The 20,514-nt window shown below is 39.4% G+C and overlaps 3 protein-coding genes and 2 pseudogenes across 8 annotated transcripts; 2 read left to right on the top strand and 3 right to left on the bottom strand.

Annotated features, from left to right (window-relative positions):
• Positions 1–161: 161 nt before the first annotated feature.
• Positions 162–3,341, bottom strand: LOC106418458 (protein GAMETE EXPRESSED 1). Its single transcript, XM_013859176.3, has 5 exons — positions 3,270–3,341; positions 1,910–2,448; positions 931–1,832; positions 708–852; positions 162–629 (listed from the first exon to the last, which is right to left on the bottom strand). The coding sequence occupies exons 2-5, from the start codon at positions 2,389–2,391 to the stop codon at positions 371–373; spliced, it is 1,788 nt and encodes a 595-aa protein (XP_013714630.1). The 5' UTR covers positions 2,392–2,448; positions 3,270–3,341; the 3' UTR covers positions 162–370.
• A 903-nt stretch (positions 3,342–4,244) lies between these two features.
• LOC106416683 lies at positions 4,245–5,659 on the top strand (annotated as a pseudogene).
• A 6,494-nt stretch (positions 5,660–12,153) lies between these two features.
• LOC106416377 (mitochondrial import inner membrane translocase subunit TIM22-3) lies at positions 12,154–13,831 on the bottom strand. Of its 2 annotated transcripts, XM_048768648.1 has the most exons (6): positions 13,553–13,831; positions 13,050–13,114; positions 12,865–12,937; positions 12,686–12,739; positions 12,570–12,597; positions 12,154–12,498 (listed from the first exon to the last, which is right to left on the bottom strand). In XM_048768648.1, exons 1-6 carry the CDS (start codon positions 13,749–13,751, stop codon positions 12,384–12,386), a joined length of 534 nt encoding a protein of 177 aa, XP_048624605.1. In that variant the 5' UTR covers positions 13,752–13,831; the 3' UTR covers positions 12,154–12,383. The 2 variants fall into 2 exon arrangements, with proteins under 2 accessions (XP_048624605.1, XP_013712699.1); XM_013857245.3 differs by lacking the exon at positions 12,570–12,597.
• A 322-nt stretch (positions 13,832–14,153) lies between these two features.
• LOC106417762 lies at positions 14,154–17,560 on the bottom strand (annotated as a pseudogene).
• Positions 17,561–17,789: 229 nt separating this feature from the next.
• Positions 17,790–20,509, top strand: BNAC09G32050D. 5 transcript variants are annotated; one of them, XM_048768647.1, is made up of 3 exons: positions 17,926–18,008; positions 18,131–18,194; positions 19,052–20,509. In XM_048768647.1, the coding sequence occupies exon 3, from the start codon at positions 19,073–19,075 to the stop codon at positions 20,273–20,275; it is 1,203 nt and encodes a 400-aa protein (XP_048624604.1). In that variant the 5' UTR covers positions 17,926–18,008; positions 18,131–18,194; positions 19,052–19,072; the 3' UTR covers positions 20,276–20,509. The 5 variants fall into 5 exon arrangements, with proteins under 5 accessions (XP_013714370.1, XP_048624604.1, XP_048624602.1 ...); XM_048768645.1 differs by having other exon boundaries at positions 17,946–18,008; positions 18,131–18,516; XM_048768646.1 differs by lacking the exon at positions 18,131–18,194 and adding an exon at positions 18,454–18,516 and having other exon boundaries at positions 17,990–18,008.
• The last annotated feature ends 5 nt before the right edge of the window (positions 20,510–20,514 follow it).

The raw sequence follows: 20,514 nt of genomic DNA on the forward strand, positions 1-20,514 counted from the left end.
CTCTCTCCCGGTTGCTGTCTACTTTCATTGGCTAACCATGAAGCTCTTCAAACACGCCTGATACATCAATCACTATTGGCTACTGCAACTGCATCCTCCGATCAAAATTATGTTTTCAAGTCCAATTCATTTGATGATAAATATGTACTTACTAGATTAAATGCCAAAAAAAAAAGTGTATTAAATGATTCTATTGCATCCAAACATCATCATGTAGAAGCTATTGGAGCAAGACTACTCGTATTGTGTCTCAGCGTTTGTTACAAAAAGATTATTTAATAGCAGTCCATTACAGTCTTGATCCAGTAGCTACGAGTATTTGTCTTTTTTTGGACAAGGTGAAGTCTCCGTAGACATTACATTGTCTGATTTAGCGTGGACGGAGATTGTATAATCTTTTTGTCATTGATGAAGTGAATCCCACATTGTCCTTGAACTGTTCTGGGATTCTGTAATCAGGATCCCCAAGACTGTCATCATCATCATCAGTTATATCTGTATCAATCCAAGAATTCCAGTCAACCTCGCTATCCGTATCTTCATCCCACAATAGATCTCTTTTGCTCTGCATGCTGCTAACCTTATCAACTAATCTCAAGAGAATGTTGTGGTTTAGTACTTCATAGTCCCTGTATTTTCCAGTCAAAAGAGTATAAAACTTTGTTTTTTGGTTTGTTTCAAAAAATGAGCATGTTTGATCATTTTACCTGTAAGTAAAAGCAGCATGAAGAAGCTGAGCTGAAGCAAGAACCGCGAATAAAGATCTGAGAACGTTTATAACCCATGCTCTGCGTTCTTCATCATTCACGTAACGCAAACTTGCCACTTCTAATCCTAAGGTAACGCACAAACCTGCATCATCAAGATGAGAAAATATTATATTCATAACTATGGTAATGAGAAAGAGAGATGGAGCATTATGATGCTTACCAATGTAAAGCCTCGGCCTTATGGTATAAGTTTGTTTTGTACTCGTAAACATGTAGATGACAAAGATAGACAAGAAGTAGATAAAGAAAGCTTTGATCACCCTTGACTCCAAAAGCATCGCATTGTGCAAAGCAAACAGCTTATCCAAAGCAACAAACATGCTCGCCTGTTTAGCCTCAAACGCTTCCTGTGCTGCCAACATTGATTTAGAATTCTCAAACAGGTGATCATGAACCTGTTGAAGCTGTTCTTGCCTCTTCGCAAGATCTTCCTGTTGCTCCTGGCTAAACTCCGCAAAACGTTGCAGTGTACTCCTACTCTCTTGCAATGCTTCACTTTGAAACTGGTTGAGAGACTGTATACTATCAATAGCCACAGATTGTCCTTCCAAAAGCTTCTGCTGATTATCTAAAGTACTGTTAGTCATAGTTCCGATGATACTAGTTTGATTCTCCAACGCAGTCATCTTCTCCGTCATCTTTTCTCCGAGTACATTTATCTTCCCACCGATCTGCTTTGTGTCGTTCTTCAACCTATCCACACCGTCCTTGACGTCAGTGACAGAGTCGTTAAACGTCTCCATTCCAGCTTTCATCGCTTCTCCCATCTTCTCTTGGCCTTCCTTTAACGCTAACTGTGACTCAGTAATGCTCTTCTGTTCTTGATAGATATCTTTGGTTTGTTGTGACAAACCACTCATTTGAGTTCCTATCGTGTTTGTCTTGTGCGCCACGTTATTAACCACAACATCTATTGACCCAACAGATTCATGAATCTTGCTAGTGCTCTGCAGTATGTCATCTGATTTGCTCTCTAGGATATCAAGTTTCTCTTCTGTGTTTTGAGCTGATCTCTTCAAATCATTCACAAGCCTCTCTATCTCATTCTTGAGTGCATGGCTCCTGCCACACAAAAAAAAAAAAGAAATTCAGAATCCATTACACAATTCAGAAAAAAAAGACAAACCTAAAACACTTACTGCAGTTGTTGGCAGATGGTGTTGGTCTCAAGCATGAACTCGAGATAGATCTTATGCTCATGATCATCCAGCTTCTTGAGACAACTCATCATTGTTTGTTTATCATTACAAGTGGGAAAATCAGGTCTTCCTGATTCTTTTTGGAAGCAATCGCTTAGATGCCAAGCAAACCTCTTCCTCTGTTCTTCAGTGGCAACCATGCCCTTGCAACCACTCAGGAGGTAACCATATGCGTTTTGCCAGCAGCTGTTTGGACCTGCAAGCTTGTTTTTAGCGTCTTCAAGGACTTGAACCGCCTTCTTGTCACTGAAAACTTCTAGGGAGAATTCGGCGTTGGATTTGATAGACCGCGAGGAAGAAGGGTTTGTGTTTTCTCCAGAAGAAGAGGAAGAAGAGAACCATCCCCAGCTGTGGCATGTTATTGGAGAATCTAAAAGAAGGATCAATAGAAACAGAAGATATCTTCTGTTGAAGCGATCCATTTTTTCTTTTTGTATGTTAAGTCTTCTTCTTCTCGAGGAGATGTGTTATTGATATACCTACATCGAGAAGCGAGAAAAGAGTCAAAACTGTTACGTTCTGAGAATCTGGAAACTTAGAGCGCAAGCGAAACAAAATTCCTTGAGTTTTCGTCAATAAAGTTAACAAAAAAAAAAAAAAAAAAAAAGATTATCACCAAATAATCTACAGATTAAAAAGGATAAAAATAAAACACATTAAATTTCTCGTTCAGGGTTCAGAAAAATAAAAGGAAGGATCTGTATCTACTTTCCTTTTCGTTTTTTTTCTTTCTGAGATTAATACAGTACACGCATTTTAAGTCGTATCAATAAAGTTAAACAACAAAAACACATAGAAACAAGAAATTAAGGATTGAAGGACGGTCTATAAACACAAACACAGGAAAACTACAATCAATTCTTTTCTCAATCGAACAAGAAAATTACACTTCAAACAAATAAAAATACATTTCATGAAAAGATTAGATTCAGAGGATCGATATTTGGAAGAAGAACAAAATAATTTTTTTTTTTTAAATCTAAAAATAGTCATATTACTTTGAATCAGAGAAGAATTTCTACGTTAATAATTATGTCACTTAATTCCATTACAGAGTGGAAAAACCAACAAATTATGTACAAAAATAAACACGGTAAACAAGTAAAGCAATTTTATTTGTCAACAATACTTTCTTTTCTCTTTGAACATGTATAGTTTTTTTTTTTTTTGAACTTTAAACATGTATAGTTTGTATACAACTTTAAATAAATTCAAAAAAAAAAATTCTTACTTGATAACAATTTTTCAGAAAATAATTAACGAATAGAGAGGAAGTAATACAAGATTAAGCAAGGCTTACCGAGACAATAGAGAACCTGCAGATTTTTTTGAGTCGGCGATTTGTAGGAAATGCGTTATTTCGACAAAGAGACAGGAATTAAAAAAAGTAACTGAACGCGTTTAACAAAAAGACAAGGAAACGTTTCGCGAACGTTTGGTTTACTTCCGGTTTAACTTGATTTCGGTTCGGTTCAATAAAATAGATCAGTCACTCATCAGAGGAAAAGAGAGAAGGAGAACCTTTGCAAAAAATTCCGATTCGTCTTCACGTCTTCTTCCTCCACCTTGAAGATCTTTCCGGTGAAACATCCGGCAAAGATCTCTACTGAATCTTCTACCGGCGTATGTTTTTTTTTCCTTTCAGGATCGAGTGAGAGAAAGCAATGTAAATCTAAAAATAGAAAGTCCAGTTCTATCTCCTGAAGAGAATTTAAAAAACTCAATCGGCAAATCAAGCGAAGCCAAGGAGAGAGAGAGAGATGAGTAAGAGGATTCCACTTAATCTGAAGATAATCCTCTACATGCTCTACTTCTCAACTCTCTCTTCCTCTTCCTCTGCATCTACTTCGCTTTCCACTCCTCATCGTCGTCTCCGGAGCCAAATCCAAATCTCCCATTGCGATTTCACGTCTCCGTCAACAACCACTCAGCGACTCCGAAGCCGTGGCCGATCTTACCTTCTTACCTCCCCTGGACGCCGCCGCAGAAGAATCTCCCCGCTCGCTCCTGCGAAGGCTACTTCGGGAACGGATTCACCCGGAGAGTTGACTTCCTCAAACCGAGAATTTCTAAAGAAGGAAGCTGGTTTCGATGCTCCTACAGCGAGACGCTACAGAGCTCGATATGCGAGGGGAGGAATCTGAGGATGGTCGCAGGGGCGGACACAGTTGCATGGGTATGGGGTCATGTGCCCCCTACTCTTTTTTATTTTTTCTTTAATAGTTAAAGTTTATTTGGTTACTATTCTTAATTTAGAGAAGATTATGCAAAAGTTTTTAGTATCTGTGCCCCCGACTACAAATGTGCCTAGATCCACCACTGGATGGTCTCCGATCGGATCGCGATGTCGAGAGGAGGTGAGAAGCTAGAGGAAGTCATGGGGAGGAACGAGGAGGCGGAGTTTCAAGAAGGCGCGTTTGAGGTGGCGGAAGATGTTTCATTCAAGAAGAGAAACCGCCGCGTTGGCGGCGGCTGGTGAATGAGAGGAGATGCTGAATGAGTATGTTCAAGAAGGTGGTATCGATACACATACAATGAGGGATTTGGTAGCTTCGATTCGCATTGTTGGCACTGAAGATTTCGTTTGTGAGGAGGTTCGTGCTTTTGATCTTGAAACATATATGTAATGATCTTGTTGATTAATGTTTGGTTTGCTTGGCTCCAGTGGGTGGAGGAACCAACTCTGCTCGTCACGAGATTCGAGTATGCCAATATGTTCCATACCGTGACAGATTGGTACAACGCTTAAGCGTTTCCTCTAGAGTCACCGGTTTACCTAACCGGCCACACGTTGTTTTCATTGATGGACATTGCACGGTATGCTCTTCGTCTTGTTCATATTCAGTTTCATTTACGCAAAACCATCGTTGAACTTGTAGCTTACCCTTTAATGCAGACGCTAAGAAGAAACATGGACAGCTTTGTTCTCCGGGATCAGATACGCTAAGAACTTCAGTAAACCGGTTTGTTTCCGTCACGCGGTTCTTTCACCATTGGGATACGAAACCGCTCTTGTCAAAGGCTTGTCCGAAGAGATTTACTGCAAAGGAGAATCATCAGCTCAGTCTTTGGCAAAACCCCAACGTTAAAAAAACCGCAAGACTCTCAGAGTTTGGAGAAATGATCAGATCAGCTTTCGGATTTACTGTCAACAGACACCGCTCATCGGAAACTTCATCATCATCCTCTCCTCTTCACAATGTTCTCTTTGTCCGCCGTGAAGATTACTTAGCACACCCTCGTCACGACGGTAAAGTCCAGCCTCTGCTTATAAACGAGGAAGAGGTGTTCGAGTCGTTGCACCATTGGGTCGCGTCTGGCTCCACTGGTCTGACGAAATAAGGGATTAACCTTGTGAATGGATTGTTTGCGCACATGTCGATGAAAGATCAAGTCCGAGCCATCCAAGACGCGTCAGTGATCATAGGAGCTCACGGGGCGGGACTGACACACATTGTGTCTGCAACTCCAAACACAACGATATTTGAGATTGTGAGCGTGGAGTTTCAGAGTCCTCATTTCGAGCTTACAGCTAAGTGGAAAGATTTGGAGTTTGACAGACCTCATTTCGAGCTTATTGAAGATTTGATATCAAATTGACTCGTCTATTAATTTTTGCCATACAAACGTATATATACAAAACCCTTAGGTCGGCTAAACCTAAGATACGATGAACATTTCCTTTATACATTAGGAAATATAACATAATATATATGGCCAATACTCCCCCTCAAGTTGGAGTGTGAAGATCCTGAACACCTAACTTGGACAGTAGTTTCTGAAATCGAACTCGGCCTAGCGATTTGGTTAAGATATCTTCAATCTGATCATTAGTGTGAATATGCTCAGTAACAATAGTGCGATCCTTGACTGCATCACGAACCGAATGACAGTCATTTTCGAATGCTTCGTACGTTCATGAAAAACATGATTCGCAGCAATGTGTATTGCAGCTTTGCTATCACAGAAGAACCTAGTCGGAGCACTTTGATCGATGCCTAGTTCTTTTAGTAACCTTCGAAACCACTTTGTCTCACGCAACGCAGCAGCTATAGCACGATATTCTGCTTCAGCAGACGAATGAGATACTGTTTTCTGCTTTTTCGTTTTCCACGAAACCGGAGACCCTCCAAGCATGACAACAAACGAACTCAATGACCGGCGTGTGAGAGGACAAGACGACCAATCAGCGTCACAATATATTGTGAGAGTAAGATCAGTATCCGACTTAAGTAAAACACCCTGACCTGGGGAACCTTTTAGATACCTAACCAGACGCAGCGCCGCATCCCAATGAGCTATTTTGGGAGTTTTCATGTACTGAGATAAGATGTGTACTGAATAACAGAGTTCTGGTCGCATGTTGAGAAGGTAGATTAAGCGACCAAGTAACCTGCGGTATCTCTTTGGATCCTCAAGAAGTGGACTAACAACTGTGGACAGACCATGATTCTGCTCAATAGGTGTTGCAGCAGGTCGACATCCAAGATTTCCAGTCTCTGCGAGAATATCTAAAGTGTATTTTCTTTGTAATAAAAAATACCTTCTGATCCTCGACAAACTTCAATACCGAGAAAGTACTTTAACTTTCCTAGATCTTTCATGGAGAAACAACGACTTAAATAATCTTTGAACTTCTGCAGCATGTAAGCGTCACTCCCACAGATGAGAAGATCATCTACGTAAATAAGCACACGCAACTCTATGTTTCCACGAGTGTAGGAGAACAAGGAGTAATCCTCATATGACTGAACTAAACCGAACCTTAAGAGAGCATCAGACAGCTTCTTAAACCAATAGTGAGGCGCTTGTTTGAGTCCATATAGCGACTTGCGCAATCGACACACCTTTCCTGGAAACTTATGACGAAACCCAGGCGGTAGCTTCATGTACACTTCTTCTTCGAGATCTCCATGTAAAAATGCATTGTTGACATCTATTTGATAGACTTCCCACTGTTTTGCAGCTACAAGACGAAGCAGTGTACGAACCGTGTTCATTTTAACCACAGGAGCAAACGTCTCCGAGTAGTCTTCACCCTCCACTTGCTTATTACCTTGCACGACCACACGTGACTTGTATCTGAGGATAGTACCATCTGCATTATATTTTATTTTGTAGACCCATTGACTACCAAGAGCGGTTTTATCAGGTGGAAGATCAGTGATGTCCCAAGTATGCTGATCTTCAAGAGCCTCAACCTCAGTGATCATCGAATCCCGAAACACTTTTTGCACGACTGCCTCTTTGTAGTTTTTAGGTTCAGAAGCAGTAGTAAGTGCAGTCAAGTATGCTTTATGACCTGGAGAGAACTGATCATCAGACACAAAGTCACTTAGCGGATAAAGTGATGTACCTGGGAGGGCTGGCATCGAGGACTGATGAGAGCAGACATAGAGCGTGTGATGGGTGTCGGGGTCTACTGGAGCTGCATTGTACGCAACAAAATCTTTGAGACGAACTGACTGCTTCTTTTCTCTACAACCTCTTCCAAGATTCTCTTGAGGCAACACCTCAGGCGTGGCACTGGGTTCTTGAGGTGCCAAAACTTCTGCAGCGGAAACTTCTTCTAAGACAGGAGGGGCATGTTCATCGATATCACCTGTAGCCTGATTACTCCCCCTGTCGACTGGTGTTATTAACCAATCTTCATCAAACTCTTCTAACTGTGAGACTGATTCTTGAGACCCAATTGTCTTTGCCGCAAAAGGGAAGGTATCCTCTCTGAAGACAACATCTCGAGAAACCAAAAACTCATTCTTCTCTATATCGTAGACCTTCCAACCTTTCTTCCCAAACGGAAAGCCGACAAACACACACGCGCGACTACGGGCACCAAACTTATCCTTATCGCGTGATGCTCTATGAACATGACATTCTGAGCCGAAAACCCGCAGTTGCTTGTAGTCTGGTGTCACGCCATGGAGTATCTCATACGGTGACTTTCCCTTGTGAATGGAGGATGGAGTTTGATTTATTAAGTAAGCAGCAGTTAACACGGCTTCACCCCAGAACTTGATAGGCATGCTTGCTTGAAACATAATTGTGCGTGCCACGTTAAGAATATGTCTACGCTTTCTTTCAACTCTCCCATTTTGTTGTGGTGTAGCTACACAACTGGTCTGATGGACTATGCCATTTTCTCGGAAATACGACGACATGACCATGAACTCCGTACCATTGTCGCTACGCACCATCTTAACAGACTTGTTGAATTGTTTTTCTGTGTATGCGAAGAACTGTAACAAGACTTGTTTCACCTCATATTTCGCTAGCAAGAGGAACGTCCAGACTGCTCTAGAAAAATCATCTACAATGGTCAAAAAATAGATTGCGCCACAAGAGGAAGGAACCCGATAGGGACCCCAAACATCAACACGAATAAGAGAAAAAAACAATCCTTTGTTTTATTCATACTATCATAGAACACTTCACGTGTTTGCTTGTCTCTATAACAAACGTCACAAGGACGAGAACCATCTACTTTAGAAGCAGAAAAAGACAAATCTGAAAGCACTGAAAACGACGGGTGTCCTAAGCGTTGATGCCACAAAGCTTGATCTGAACCTCCAACTGCTTTATGACTCTTGGCTGAGACGACATCCGTAAAATAGTAGACCCCATCACGCTCTTCACCGGCTCCAATCAAAGTCCTCGAAAAACGGTCCAGTAAAACACAAATCGTATCTGTAAATGTTGCAAGACAATTTGTCTGTTTTAGTAACTTAGATACGGATATCAATGTGCAGTTTAATGCAGGGACATATAACACATTATCCAACAAGACTGTGTCGGACAGTGGAAACACTCCAACACTCGTAGCCAAGGTTTTGCTACCATCCGCGAACCCGACAGAGCAAGGAGGAACGTTCTTGACGTTTGTTAACAGCGACAGGTTCCCTGTCATATGGTGCGAGGCACCTGTATCAAGAATAACATCACCAAGTGCTTTTTTACCAGACAACTTATCTGAACTGTTGCTACCAGACTTTTCTTGAATCATTTGGTGAGGATCTCCCACTGATCGGACGTTAACCCTGGGATTGATGATGTATTAGAGCTTGTAGCATGTGCAGTTGTAGCGTGTGCAGCAGTTGCTTGTGCACGTCCATGACCTGAACCACCCAAGCCAGCATTGCGACCACCTCTACCACGACCACAGCCTCCACTGTTGTTACGATCAGGCCACCACTCCAGGAACCCAATAATCTGCCAACAATCTCGTTTTTCATGACCAGACCTGCCGCAGTGAGAACAGAGCATGTTTCTTGGCTTTAATAGTGAGCTCTCTTGTCTCGCTTCCAAATTGTTCGGCTGTGAAACATCATGACGAGCCAAGAACCCAACTGCTTCTTGTTGTTGTTCGTGACCAAGCTGCCACGATCCTCTGTTCCTCTCGTACAATTTTGTTATAAATTTCTCCTAACAAAGGCAGTGGATCCATAGCAATGATGGTTGTACAGATGGCTCCGAATCTTCCATCATCCAATCCCATCACAAACTGATGTATCTTCTCTTGCTCCCTTTTTTTTGCGATCGCTGTCGCAGCTCCACAAGAGCAAACGTGAATGGGTTGATACGACTGCAGCTCTTCCCACAGGGTTGAGAGCTTATCAAAGTAATCCAACACGAATTGACTTTCTTGTCTACACGAGGCTAACTGAGCTTTTATCTGATGAATCCTCACTGTGTTCCCCACCGAGAAACGCTCCTTAAGATTAGACCAGAATTGGTGCGCGTCCGAGATATACGTCACCGTTGACCGCACCTTTGGTTGAATGGAAGTACGAATCCAACCTACCAGCATAGAGTTCACTGCAAGCCAGTTCTCTAGGTCCGGACTCCCTTCATCTGATTTCTTCAATGTTCCATTGATGAACCCTAGCTTACGCTTTGCTTGCAAGGCATTCAGCATCTCCGACGACCATTCATTGTAGTTGTCTCCATTCAACTGAACAGAGGTTATGACTGCTCCAGGGTTGTCTGAAGCAAACAACGAGTATGGCGAAATTGATCGAGGTTCATCAGTTTTTGCACCAGTTTCCACCATTACTAACGACACAAGATTTCCCAAGAACTAGAGATGATAAACTTGTGTTTATTGCTCTGACACTATGAAGATTTGATATCAAATTGACTTGTCTATTAACTTTTGCCATACAAACATATATATACAAAATCCTTAGGTCGGCTAAACCTAAGATACGATGAATATTTCCTTTACACATTAGGAAATATAACATAACAATATATATGGCCAATACTTATAGCAAAGTGGAAAGGTTTGGAGTATCATGTCATGCATCTGGCGAACTCACGGGCTGATCCGACGGCTGTGATTGAGAAGCTAAAGGAGATAATGAAGAGTCTTGGCTGCTGAAAAAGGGGAAAAAAAAATAATGGAAACCGGAATAGTGAGTGAGTTCGAGTCCCCGGTGAGTCGGCGAGTTCGAACCTTAGCAGCGACGGAATGTTTTGATATTATTATTTTTCTTCATTTCTAGGTGGGTTAGGATGTGTAAGTGGTGTAAATTAGCTTTTGCTTTGTGTACCAACCATGCTTTTTGACCTGTGAATTGGAAGCCTTAGCGGGCACGGTTTGATTTTTGGTTTATGTAAAGCTCTAATACTGATTTTAAGCTGATCAGAAGAAGAAGCCTGTGTAACTCGACAAAAGGTTTCGAGTATAATTTGTTACAAAGTTCTGAATTATTGTAAGTTGTAGCTAGCATATTATGCTATTTTTGTTTAACACCTACGTTGTTTAAAATGGTAGTCTTCTTAATCCCAAGATATTTCTGTTCTAATATGTGCATTTTATAGTTTTATGACCCTATGTACTAGATATTTCTGTTCTAATATGTGTGCATTTGATAGTTTTGACCCTATATACTAGATATTTCTAACAGAAACAAATTTAGTATCACGTAATAGTAAACACGCTAAGTAACAACTACCAAAATAATAACTAAAACAGTACATGATTTGGGAAAAAAATGAAAAATGGTAAAAGAGATTAGGCATGGGCAGTATTACTTGATATCCGGCTTATACTTGCTACTTGACTCGGCTCGGTTTAAAAAAACAAGTACTTGCTACAATCAAGTCGAGTAACAAGTAAATGGATTCTATTACTCATAAGTACAAGTCAAGTAACAAGTATATTTTTATTTTTAGTTACTTGGCTTGTTACTTGACTTGTTACTTTGTATCTTCTAGTTGTTCCTTTACTTGTTATATATTATTTAGTTTATTAAATATTTGGTATCTAGTTTATTAGTTAATTAAAATTTGATGTATCATATGTCTATCAAAACTAAAAGAATTGTGCGTTTAAATATCAATACCCAACATTACTAACCTATTGGGCTAGTACTAACTGATTTAGTCCAACGGAAATCTAACGTTTATATACAGAGCCGTAAAAGTAAAACTCTGTGTTTTAACTTCAAGTAATCAAGTAAAATAGGTTAAGTAAATGAAAAGATCAAGTATCAAATCAAATCAAATCAAGTGAAGTAAAAAACCAAATCAAGTAATAAACCAAATCAAGTAATTTACAAGTATTAAAAAAAATTGCGAGTACTTGATACAGTGAGTACTTGTTCAGAACAAGTCAAATACAGGTGACAAATATAACTACTTAAACAAACCAAGTCTGGTAACAAGTACCTAAAAAATGCCGGGTACTTGACCCGTGGCCAGGTCTAAAAGAGATCCCTGTACCTCTCCCATGGAAAATGGTAAAATCTGGAGATGCGGGGTATCAATCTCTGTACCTCTCGCATGCTAAGCGAGCGCTCTACCATCTGAGCTACATCCCCATCAATATCTCTTCGAGCATGGTTACTTTAATCCAATATATTAGAACAGGAAAATGGGGAGGTAAAGCTGGTGCAGCGATTCAAAGGGGAAGAGGATGGAGGAACAAAGACGTGATAAGGTCTTTGAGGTTTCCATGATGGTTGATGAATCCATCACAATCCTGATCATCGTAATAGTGTTAGGCATCGTACCAGAATCGGTGGTACAGCTTGTTAACTCCTCTATCACCCATTGGGTGGTGTTGTTGCATTTGGTGAATGATTTCAGATATATTAATCAAATTGAGATGGGAACGTGAAAGGTGATCCAGAAGTTCATTTGTTAGGTAACTGAAAAAGGCAACTTTTAAGATATTGGAGCACATAGAATGGAAATGTTTTGAAACATGATTCTTGTTTACATCTGTTCTTTTAACATCTACAAAAGGAAGTAGTAGGATAAAAAAAACTTCGATCAACGTGAGCTAGGGAACGCGAGCTTCTTGGGTTTTGTTAAAGATTTGCAGAAGGATGAGAAAGCTCCTTTGATCTCTTCATGGATTGGGAGAGCCAAGGAGAGTGGTAAATCATTTTTGAGACTTCTGGTTGGATCATGTCTCAAGGAGACAGAGTGAGCCAAAGCTGTTTGCCTTTTGTTGAGTCCTTCGAGGATGAAAGAAAAGGCACCAAAAGTGACACAGCTTTGTAGCATTGCTTGTGGTGCACCTGCAACACACACGATCATCAAACGCATTGTTAGTTCAATATCTTTGCTCTTTAGTTCAATATGAAGTTACCTCTTTCTTCTACTTTTCAAGTCATAGCCTGATGAAACAAGTTACGTAACTTGTACAATGGTATATGGTCAAAACAAAAGTGAATAGCTCAAATAGGTTCATCGTTAAGTACTTACCGGGGTAACTAAGAGCAAGGCCAGTGCAGCATCCAGCAATTCCAACGTTAATGGCTGCAAAAAATAGAGATCAAGTTAACACATAAGCAAAGACACGCTTAAGAGTTCAATTAGACTATGCATGTTATATCGCATATGTGAGGAAAGATAAGAAAGAGAGAAACATTAAAGAGTCTAACCATCATCTTTCCCTCGCAGTTTCTTCAGAAGGCAAACAACCAAACTGTGCACTCCAGATAAAATCGCAAAATTCTAGCAAGGAAACTACAATTATTCAGCTAGCTTTCTGAATGATTAGCACACAGGTATATATAACAACAGCTCGTACTCAACAAATTTTAAAGAATTAAAATTTTACACACACCTTTGCAGACTGACCGGCATCCGCAAATGATCCCTTAAATCCTTTCTTCTTAAACAATCCAGAACCTAATCCAAAACTTATGTCAGTGAGCTTATAATGGTTACACCAGACAAAACAATCAGATAAACTGATTCTCTAGTCACTAAATCAAGTCGTTAACAAAGTCAACACACAAAGCTAACAAAACTTGAAGAATGCTTTTTCGTGTAAAAAAGCTACACCATTGACATCTCCACAAACCACTGTTGTTCCTTAAAAATTAGGCAGCATTGTTATTGTCCCTAACTAAAGTAATCTTGTTGTTCCTAAGTCGCTAGAGCCAACTAATGAAGCATACGCAGAAACCTAAACTAAGAATAATAAAATTGAGTAACGTTCTTGTATAGAAACGCTATGCTAGAGAAGTCTACACAGACCAATATTTATACTCTATCAAGAACCGAATCATTCACAACGAGCATACACACAAAAACATAGTATGAAGAACGAAGAGAGATATTCACCATAGCCGAATATAGACCCCATGACGGCGCCGCCTGCTGCATCTCCGGCGAAACGGCCGAGACAAACGGCGGTGGAAGGGATTGTCAACGCCATGGAAGAGTCATGATTGGTCAAAACATTGGCTTTGGGGTTATCGTTTGAATGGGAAGCGAGACTCGTGTCGACGTCTACACCGTTTGAAGGATTCTCGGCCGCCATAGCTGAAGCATCCGAAGCTACAGATACTTTCGCTTTCTACCTAATCTTCAAAGTTTTATTCTGGTATATTTTTCAGCCTGTTGCCAAACAGTAATCGTGGGCCTTTGTTGGGCCTTAAATAAAGCTAAGGAATCCTTATATCTATGTAAAAGCCCCTATATTTTAATATTTCAGAATTCGGACCCTTAACTTTTCCTTTCAGTCCGGTTCTTATCTTTGAGCATAATACATTAATCACTAGATGATCCTATACTTTCTATAGGAGTTTATGTTTAAATTAACTGTGATTAAAGTATACTACTGTTAGGTCCGTGCTATAATTCATAAAGAAAATATTTAAACTAATTATCCTTATAAGGATAATCTAAACATTGTTTTATAAGGCATTCACATGATTGTTGCTAGTAGATAATGATTCATTTTGACGAATGAAAAATATTCTGATTACAAAGAAACATGATTCAATACAACAATAGAAGATGTGAAGACAACCAAATACAAGACATAGTAAGAATTTTTAGGAAACATAAAAAGATGAGATGACCCAAGATGGGTCTTGTCTATAACAAGATGGACTGAGTAAAGGTCTTTCTTCTTGAACTGAATGAAATCATCATCAGTATTGATGGTCTTGATACATGGCTCCAAACTCAGCTCTCCATGCCTGATCGTCTGCATAATCGTCATAGCTCACCACGTAGGTTCTGTGTTCCTCATCCTCCTTGACCAAACCAGTTCTGCGTTCTGATAAATGATCATCATTTCTCTTTGAACCATGGCTCTAAAGCAGACCCTGGTAATTTGTTTTCTGCAAAGGCTTCACTGTGCTCATTTTTTGTTTTTTTGCCTACTTTTTAACTTCTCCACTTGCATCTTCAGCTTCCCATTCTCTTCTTCAATTGATCTGAAACGTTCCTGAGAATGCAAAACAAGACTAACATTAGAATATACAAGGGATCCAACCACATGGAAAAGTTCAAGCTATTCTTAAATGGTGAAAGTATAAGTTACCTCAGAGGATTGTACATATTTCTCAGCTTCTCTTAGTCTGATAAGTAATTCTCCAGCAGCTTGGACAACTTCAGCGGTATCTCTCAGCTGAATTTTAAGGCCCTTGTTCTCCTTTTTCAGGAACTCTCTTTCTTTCTCCTTCTCAGCTCTAATGGCAGTAAGCTCAGCTGAAAAGGCTTTTGCAAAATGCTTCCCATGACGGCTTTTAACTGCAGCTTTAGCCGTTGCTTTCTTCACATCAGCTATTTCTGCCATCGTCACATGATGCCTCTCAGCTAATTCATCATGCTTCTCCTACAGTTATGTGTATTTCTCGATGAATTTATTGTGTGACCAAGCATGGCTCTGGTAAGGGCATCATTTAGCTCCTCAGTAGAGATCTTCTCCTTTTTGAGCTCTATCTCCAGATCCTCTGCGTGTCTATGGTGACTATCAATATCCATCCTCAGATCATCTGTTAAATTTATCCATTCACTCTCCATTTCCGTCCACCTTTCATGCTCTTCCTCTAGGACATCGTTGTTGTTCTCAGCGTTTTTGGTTAGATCAGTGCTTTTCCTTATTTGAAAATGTCGTAGTAGCAAAGATGATCTCAGAGTATCTGTTAATTTAGTAGGCTGTAGCTTGCTCTTAAGCTCTGCAATCTCCTTTAAAAGAGCTTCCATTTCACTGAGTTGATTTGTCTCATGTGTTTCCTTCACGACCTCAGTTTCATCTCCTCCACCATCGGATTTCATTAGCTGCACAAACAGATAACTATAGTTAAAGTTGCGAATACCGAGGGCTTGAACAAAAGTTCACTTAGTTTGCTTGTGTGTTTGAAGTGTAACATATTGGCTTACCTTACTAGGCTCTTGAGCATTGTTATTTTTGTATTGGTCTAACTGAAAAATTCAAATACAGCCTTTAACACTTAGGTAGTCTCATCACAAATTTATAAAAAGTTTACCAGACAAGTTAGCTGCTCAGTTTTGGTAGCCTGCTCCGCACACATGTTCTTGAGATGCTTCTCCTCCGTGCAAGCTTCTTCTATTGCCTTATATCCTCCCTGTTAATATAGAAGTTATCAATACGAATGCTCACTAAAAATGAGGTAAATGCATCTCAGTCTCAGGCGTTTTAGACAAGACATACTTCAGATTCATGGTCAAGTTTTTGTCTGCAAGAAAGGCAGAGGAGATTCGATGATCCAATTTCTTTTTGTCTATCTTCATGTAATGATTTAACCGATGCATTAAGATTCTCGGCTTCATCGCAAGGCTTCAGAGAGAGATGCCCAAACGAGAATGAAACAAAAGATCTGTTTGATAAACAAAAGAGCTCCGTTGGTGACAGTCTATAACCTGCATTCCTCTATGTAGACTTGCAGCTAGAGAATCTGTAGGACTCAAAGGCTTCTTGGACAGAGAAGGGCCAACTTGCTCAACATTCCTAGCACTTGCTTGAAACTTTGTAGACGCAGCCACGCTTTTCCGAAAACTCCTGATCTTTGGAGATTGTGACAAAGCTGGCTCTTCAAAAACACGAGTTTTATGTGGTAATCTTTATGAACCAGAACATCTTTTGAGCAGATCTCATCTCCACTCACTGACTCTGCTTCACAGCACGAAGCACTTGCAAAGGTGGACAGCATGGAATCCCTCAAGTCATCATCATAATACGTGTAAAACTTGTCAACATGTTTATTCAACTCCATCACATCATCACCATACGTCGTTTCCTTTTCTGAATCTTCGTTGTTATCCCAGGACAAGACTAAAGACTTGTTGATGCTCATTCTCAATTGACTCAAGCTTTCCCTCGCAAAGTAACCACTCTTGGTTCTGATTAGTTCCTCCTGTAAACTCACAAAAACCAACATTATACACGCCATTGTACAAACACACACAATAAGCAAAACTATATGTAAAATAGCAAAAAAAGAGAGACCTCTAGTTCACGAATCTTGTCACCCAAATGGTTGTCTTCCTCTGTAATCTCATTAGATCTTGTGGCTAGCACATTCTCTTTCTCTTCAAGCTGTTGCAACTCAAATGAAATTAAGAGACTGAAATAATAAGTTCCAGAACCTGACCAAGTTTCACATAGTTTCATGCCTTTTGAAACATTTTAAGTAGTAACTCAGTAAAAAATAATTAACTATTGCTGATACAAAACTTTAAACATCATGTACCAGACTGGCAGATTGTATGTCTTTGTAATTTGTATAGGTAGAATAAAATAAATCGAAAATACGTTGAAAAAGAATTTTCAAATTTATTTTCTGATTTCATATTTGAAACACAATCTTCTAATTTTATTTAAATAAATAACAGTCTAACTGAATTTACCAACCAATAAGATGCATAAACAGTAAACAACACACAGAAATATGCCCCGTCCATGGTGACCCAAAAATTACACTTTCGTGCACAAATCAAATTTCATTAGCCCCCCCTCCCTGTTAGACCAACAAAAACTTTGAGGAGGGAGAATAATTAAACAATAATTTGTAATTAGGAGAAAAAGTCGATTTGTACGTTAAAGAAATAGGAATTTAAGATCTTAAGCAACTAAAAGGAAAAGAGCAGGCACCGAGATGATAGTGACATTTTTATGTTATAATATATCACCAATTATAGTTTGAAAATTTTGGCATCAAAACATATAATAATTGTCAAAAGGAAAATGCTAATAATAAACAATGATATTTATTTAAGCAACAAAAAAACAGTGATATTTAAATTATACATGAATATTGAATAATGACAATATACAAAAATTAGAAAAACACCACTTTTGGATCTTTTATCATTTTTAACTTTCCTGTGGGTTCTAGACATCTTCAAGAAATTTCAGAGTTTTAAATATCATATCTAACTTTAACATGTGTAGTCATGCATTCATATCCACTCATTTTTCAAAAAGAAAAGTAATATTTGTGTGAATACATAGTTGGAAAAATTATAAATACACGTTTTCAGAATTTCTATAATTATTTATAAATAATCATGTTAATACCACTACAGTTTGCAAATGGAATTTAGAGAAACAAAAAGAAAAAAAAAAAAAAAAGTGATTAGAGAACATGTGAGAATATATGCTTTGCTAGAAACTGATAAGTGGGCCCCAAAGCCCATTAGCTACGAATAGGAAAAAAGAAGTTAAAACGCTCTCCTCTATCCTTTCTACCAGGTCCAGGAGGAAGACTCCAGTAAAGCTTTTGCCAGCAAAAAGCTCAGACCTTTCCTTCTTCCTAACAGCTCTGTAAGTGATATCATCCTTGTGAAGTATTATTGTAAAGCTTTACAATCTTCTTTTTTTTTTTGTCTTTAATGGTCTCATGGAAAAGCTTATAGCTTTCAATTATACTTTTTTTTTGTTCACAGCGGAAACAGTTGAATTTTGTGTATATAAGGCTATGTCCCACTTTCTTAGTGGTCCGCCATTGAAGTGACTGCCAAACCCTAATCTTATCTCTCTCTCTCTCTCTTTCTTTCCGCCGACCCTAAAAAATTTCAACTTAATAACAGTTTTTGCATTTAAGTCTCTGTTTGAAAATTCTCAATGTTGTTTTGTAACTTTCTCATGTAAACTCACATGCTTGTTGCTATTTCAATCATATTCTTACACGACTACAACTACGAGTTTGTCCTTTTACTCTCTTTTTCATTTGTTTTAATAAGTTTGCCTTTTTGGGTTGCTCTGTTAGAGAAAATCAGCTGCCGTCTCTTCTCTCTCTAGTTGCAGATCAGAGCTTTGTTTTGGGTTTAAGGCAAGTTTTGTTTGAAGTGATTAAAACCTTTTATATTTTGTGTTGAGTGCGAACTGCAGCATGCTTTTTTGAGTTAGGATCCAGCAAGAAAATCTTTAAACTTTCAGTTAGGATCACTAAGAGAAAAGTCCATTGCTTTGTTATATGAATCTGCTCACGAGTTGTTTGATTTGGTTAGAGTTTTGAAAGACTTGTACCTGTAGAGTGAGCGACTCTAGTTTTCTAAATTTCTTTCTTGTTATCTGAACTTGTTCTTTGAATTTTGGCTGTGTTGATTCTTGATGGGCCCATCTCAGAAAAGAGAGTTTGTTTCATTGTTCTTGAATTTGTGAAATGGCCTTTTTTTGCATGCTTAAAGAAATATTAAAAAAATTTACTCAGCTTGGTGTTATACTGATCACGAACACATAGGTCACTTTTGAGAGTCAGTCATGTCTCTTCTGGATGCGCAAGTTGCCAAGAAAGATAGGCTGTTTACTATATATATATATATATATATATATACTGAGATACTAATTGGCCTTTATGTTTGCAGGACTGTTTCTTAGGTTCTGCAATGGACTCTCCACAATCTGTTGTTTCACCATTCAAGATTGGTGAGTCTGAGAATGAGAAGTCAACTTCTGTGCAGAGCTCTGGAAACCGATCAAACGGCGTCAAATCCAGTGGAAAAGATGCCATCACTTGTGGCCAGCAAGACCTTGTTGGTACTCTTGAGGTTCATGTGCACCAGGCAAGGGACATCCATAACATTTGTATATACCACAAGCAAGACGTTTATGCCAAGCTTTGCCTTACGAGTGATCCTGAAAACTCTGTCTCCACCAAAATCATCAACGGCGGTGGGAGGGATCCAGTTTTTGATGACAAAGTTAAGCTTGATGTCAGGGTTTTGGAGGTGACTTCCCTCAAGTGTGAGATTTACATGATGAGCAGGGTGAGGAACTATCTCGAAGACCAGCTGCTTGGTTTCACTCTGGTTCCTATGTCGGAACTGCTCTTCAAGAATGGGCAACTCGAAAAAGAGTTCGCTCTTTCTTCCTCTGATCTGTACCATTCCCCAGCTGGTTTTGTTCAGTTGTCTCTCTCCTACAATGGATCCTACCCTGAAGTGATGGCGTTTCCCACTATGCCTTCATCTGTTTCTGTTGATGAAGCTACCAAGAATCCACAAGGGTCTGAATCACTTCCTGGTGAATTGGATAAGATAGAGTTTCCAGATCCTAATGTCGCTAATGAAAACGAGAAGATGGTTTCCGAGTATTTTGGGATCTCCTGTTCTACCATCGACTCAGAAACTTCTGACAGCTTGGTTACTTCTGATACTGAGATTCATGTAACCAACTCTGTCACTTCTGTACTGAAGCAAGATTCACCTAAGATCAGTAATGCAGCAAATGAAGCTGCTTCTCCTCACGCTTCAGCTCACTCTGCAACAGAAACACCAAACCATGATCATCTCAACTCCAAAGCGGATTCCCAGGAGTCGGAGAGCGAGGCTTCAGGGGAGAAGAATGTGAAACCCATCCTCAGTGTGAGGGTTGAGCCAGAGTCAAAGGTGGTGCAGCAGGATATAGTCGACATGTACATGAAAAGCATGCAACAGTTTACTGATTCACTGGCTAAGATGAAGCTTCCTCTGGACATTGACAGCCCAACAAAATCAGAGAATTCAAGCTCTGATTCTCAGAAGCTGCCAACACCAAAGAGCAACAACAACGGATCTCGTGTGTACTATGGGAGCAGGGCTTTCTTCTGAGCACTTCCTGTTTTACCAAGTTCCGAGGAAAGAACTCTCAGGTCACTCACTCCTAGACTTTTACTAATGAAGAAAGACTAATCTCCTAATAATGTACTGTTTGATGTTGTATCTCCCATCTGGTCATCTTGATGTTTTAGTTGATGTGAAATTATTATTATTATGTACTACTAGCCTCTCCTTTGTACCATATGAACCATGTCCTCATCATATGAACCTACCTATGCTGCCTAATCAAT

Source organism: Brassica napus, chromosome C9 (assembly GCF_020379485.1).
Source record: "Brassica napus cultivar Da-Ae chromosome C9, Da-Ae, whole genome shotgun sequence".
NCBI classification, from domain to species: domain Eukaryota; kingdom Viridiplantae; phylum Streptophyta; class Magnoliopsida; order Brassicales; family Brassicaceae; genus Brassica; species Brassica napus.

Bases quoted from the DNA above. Each gene is read 5' to 3' on its own strand.
- LOC106418458 (XM_013859176.3), bottom strand. From the start codon at position 2,391: ATGGATCGCTTCAACAGAAGATATCTTCTGTTTCTATTGATCCTTCTT. The intron at 853-930 runs GTAAGCATCATA...TTGATGATGCAG, and splicing joins AAGGCCGAGGCTTTACATTG to GTTTGTGCGTTACCTTAGGA. The intron at 630-707 runs GTAAAATGATCA...TGGAAAATACAG, and splicing joins CATGCTGCTTTTACTTACAG to GGACTATGAAGTACTAAACC.
- LOC106416377 (XM_013857245.3), bottom strand. From the start codon at position 13,751: ATGGCGGCCGAGAATCCTTCAAACGGTGTAGACGTCGACACGAGTCTC. The intron at 13,115-13,552 runs GTGAATATCTCT...GTTTTGGATTAG, and splicing joins GGGGTCTATATTCGGCTATG to GTTCTGGATTGTTTAAGAAG. The intron at 12,938-13,049 runs GTGTGTGTAAAA...TTTCCTTGCTAG, and splicing joins ATGCCGGTCAGTCTGCAAAG to AATTTTGCGATTTTATCTGG.
- BNAC09G32050D (XM_013858916.3), top strand. From the start codon at position 19,073: ATGGACTCTCCACAATCTGTTGTTTCACCATTCAAGATTGGTGAGTCT.